Raw genomic sequence first — 2,832 nt, forward strand, 5'->3', positions numbered from 1 at the left:
ATGGCTATTATTCACAAGCTTCCAACTTTGGTTTTCTTGGTTCTGTTAGGTTTGGGCATTTCTGCAGCTACTAGAGCTCTCTTCACACTTGAGGAGAGTTACACTCATGGTGGTTACGAAGGTAGTTTAGCTGGTGGTGGTGGTGGTGGAGGAGGTGGTAGCGGTGGTGGAGGTGGTGAAGGTGGTTATGGGGGAGCTGGATCAGGAAGTGGAGCTGGTGAAGGTAGTGGATCAGGATATGGTGGTGGAATTGCAGGAGGAGGAGGAGGGGGTGGTGGTAGTGGAGGAGGTGGTGGAGGTGGAAGCGGAGGAGGAGGAGGCGCCCACGGTGGGGGTTATGGTGGAGGGGAAGGAGCTGGGAGTGGTGGTGGATATGGTGGTGCTGGTGGAGCCGGTGGAGGAGGTGGGCATGGTGGTGGTGGAGGAGGAGGATCCGGTGCTGGAGGAGCTGGTGGAAGTGGATACGGTAGTGGAGGTGGAGCTGGAGGAGGTGCGGGAGGGTCACATGGTGCTGGAGGTGGAGGTGGTGGTGGTTCCGGAGGTGGTGGTGGTGGCGGTGGCGACGGTGGCCATGAAGGTGGATATGGAGGTGGTAGCGGTGCTGGTGCTGGTGAAGGTGGTGGTCACGGTGGCTATATCCCTTGATCATATAATCATCTCATTGTTATATAATATATTATCAAGTGTCTAAAATGAGTACATAAATGGCTCATTATTTATTTTATAGTAAGATTTACAAGATCTTGATCTATGCAAGTGAAATGTATCATCAATTTGTATTTTTGGTGTAATTTATTTATGAAATTAAAGTTAAGCATGTTTGTTACTAAATAGTACCACCTTGACTCATGGCTTCCAAAAGTTGACTTGCAATCAAATCCAGATTCTCTTTGATAATTCTACAAGCACCTTGTGTGCACCATCAATCCCATTGTTCTTGCACAATACTTTCCATAAGATGTTGTAAGTATCCATATAAAGGATTGAACATATGAAACCTGTTCTCAGTCAACAAAGCATCTCGTTAACACCAAAATTGTGTGTTTGAAAGTTGGCGAATTGGATATTGATTTGAAGTGTGCAAGAGCCAAATTAACGTCTTTTTCATGATTTCAGAGACGTCAGTTTCTCTGAATTATGTTTTGACATCTTTTTTTTTTCTGAAAAGTCAATTTCATTCACACAGCAACCTATAGCAAACCTGTTACAAGACGAAACAGGAATACCAAGGCCATAACCGAAACAAACTGATTACATCAAGTTAAATCTACACCAATTGTTCCAATCCACACTTTTCACAAATCTTTGACACTTTGACAAAAGTAGAACAATCCCCTAACAGAAAAGGCATTTAAATTGACGACTGGCACCAGGAAATTAGAAATCGAAAGCCCTACAACAGATTTCAATGAGGTCGTTAGCAAAAGGTGGAATTCAAAGTTCCTATGAAATTTGTATTTTGAATCTTGATGTATTCATGGAATCATTAGGTGATCTTAAATTCAGATGAAATAACTATATTACAGGTAGTCTCCAAGAATTCTAAAAATAATTTGGGCCATATGCGAGTAGTAAAACTCGGGCCCTAAAATATATTTTCTTAAAATATATTAAAAAAGCTTAAAATATATAACAAAAATTTATATATATAAATCATTTCTTAATGCCCTACATGATTAATAAAAATAGACCAATATATATATATATGATATATATGTATAAAGTATAAACCTTATTGGTATACTCTGAAAAATAATATCAAAGTATAACTGACAAAAAGAGCAAAATTATTTTATCTTTATGTGTAAAGAGATATATTTTTTGTGTCACATGATCAACAACCATTGGTAAAGACAAAGCTTTTAAACACCTTGGGAGGGGGAGGTCTTGGGTTCAAGTCTCACAGACGACATAAATAGAAGAAATTTGTCGTTAAATAGAAGTAACAGGGCCGTGACAAGATGTTCCGATGCGGTGGAAGCAAGACAGCAACGAGGAGAAGAGAGGGGGCGACCAAGGCAAGGACACCGGAATCACTAAGTTTTATGTTATGAACTTACCTACCGGCTGCAGGCCGTGGGATGTCACCTAGCTCGTCGGTGACTTCGGTGAGGTTGCCGGTATGTACATCACAAAGAAAAGGGATAAAGATGGGAATCGTTTTGGATTTCTTAGCTTTAAAAATGTGAAAATGCTAGGGAGTTGGAGAAGGTGTTGAAAGGTATCAAAATGGGGGCATGCAAACTCCGGGTGAATATAGCCAAGTTTACGGTAGAGAACGCGAAGATTTGGGAACAGGAAGGGATGCAGACGAGAAGGGAGGAGGGTCGCCAAGGGAAATAACCGCAACAAAACAATAACTTGAACGTCTACACGGAGAGTTTTCTTAAAGAGGGAGTGTCCTTTAGAGAGATGGTGGTGCCAATTGGTTCACACAACTCGGATGGTAACGCATCGGGGTGGTTCATGATGAAACAAGTGCTTTCTTTAATTTCCAAGAAAGGGTTGTTATTGAAAGAACAAAAGATCTTGAAACTCTTAATGATATGATAATTCTATTAAAGAAAGAGAAAGTCTTAGGGGAAAAATTGTATTATCTGGGTGGTCTGAGTTTGATGATTGCTTTTAAGGAAGATTATGAAGCACAGGATTTTTTACTTAATTATGAGATGTGGAACAGTTGGTTTTCAACAATGGATGTCTGGCCGGGACAATCGTTACCGTCTGAGAGAATTGCATTGTTGAGATTTCATGGTGTTCCACTACATTTATCTGAAAACAAAGTTTTCGACGAGACTGCAGAATTGTTCGTTCTAGTGGTTCACAAGTCAC

At 40.8% G+C, this 2,832-nt stretch overlaps 1 protein-coding gene across 1 annotated transcript; it reads left to right on the top strand.

The window, feature by feature from the left end:
- Positions 1–2,360, top strand: LOC110900861 (glycine-rich cell wall structural protein 1.8-like). The gene is made up of 4 exons (XM_022147721.1): positions 1–121; positions 206–523; positions 2,074–2,120; positions 2,199–2,360. Exons 1-4 carry the CDS (start codon positions 1–3, stop codon positions 2,358–2,360), a joined length of 648 nt encoding a protein of 215 aa, XP_022003413.1.
- Positions 2,361–2,832: the final 472 nt, after the last annotated feature.

The sequence above is a fragment of the Helianthus annuus genome, chromosome 13 (genome assembly GCF_002127325.2).
Source record: "Helianthus annuus cultivar XRQ/B chromosome 13, HanXRQr2.0-SUNRISE, whole genome shotgun sequence".
NCBI classification, from domain to species: Eukaryota; Viridiplantae; Streptophyta; class Magnoliopsida; order Asterales; family Asteraceae; genus Helianthus; species Helianthus annuus.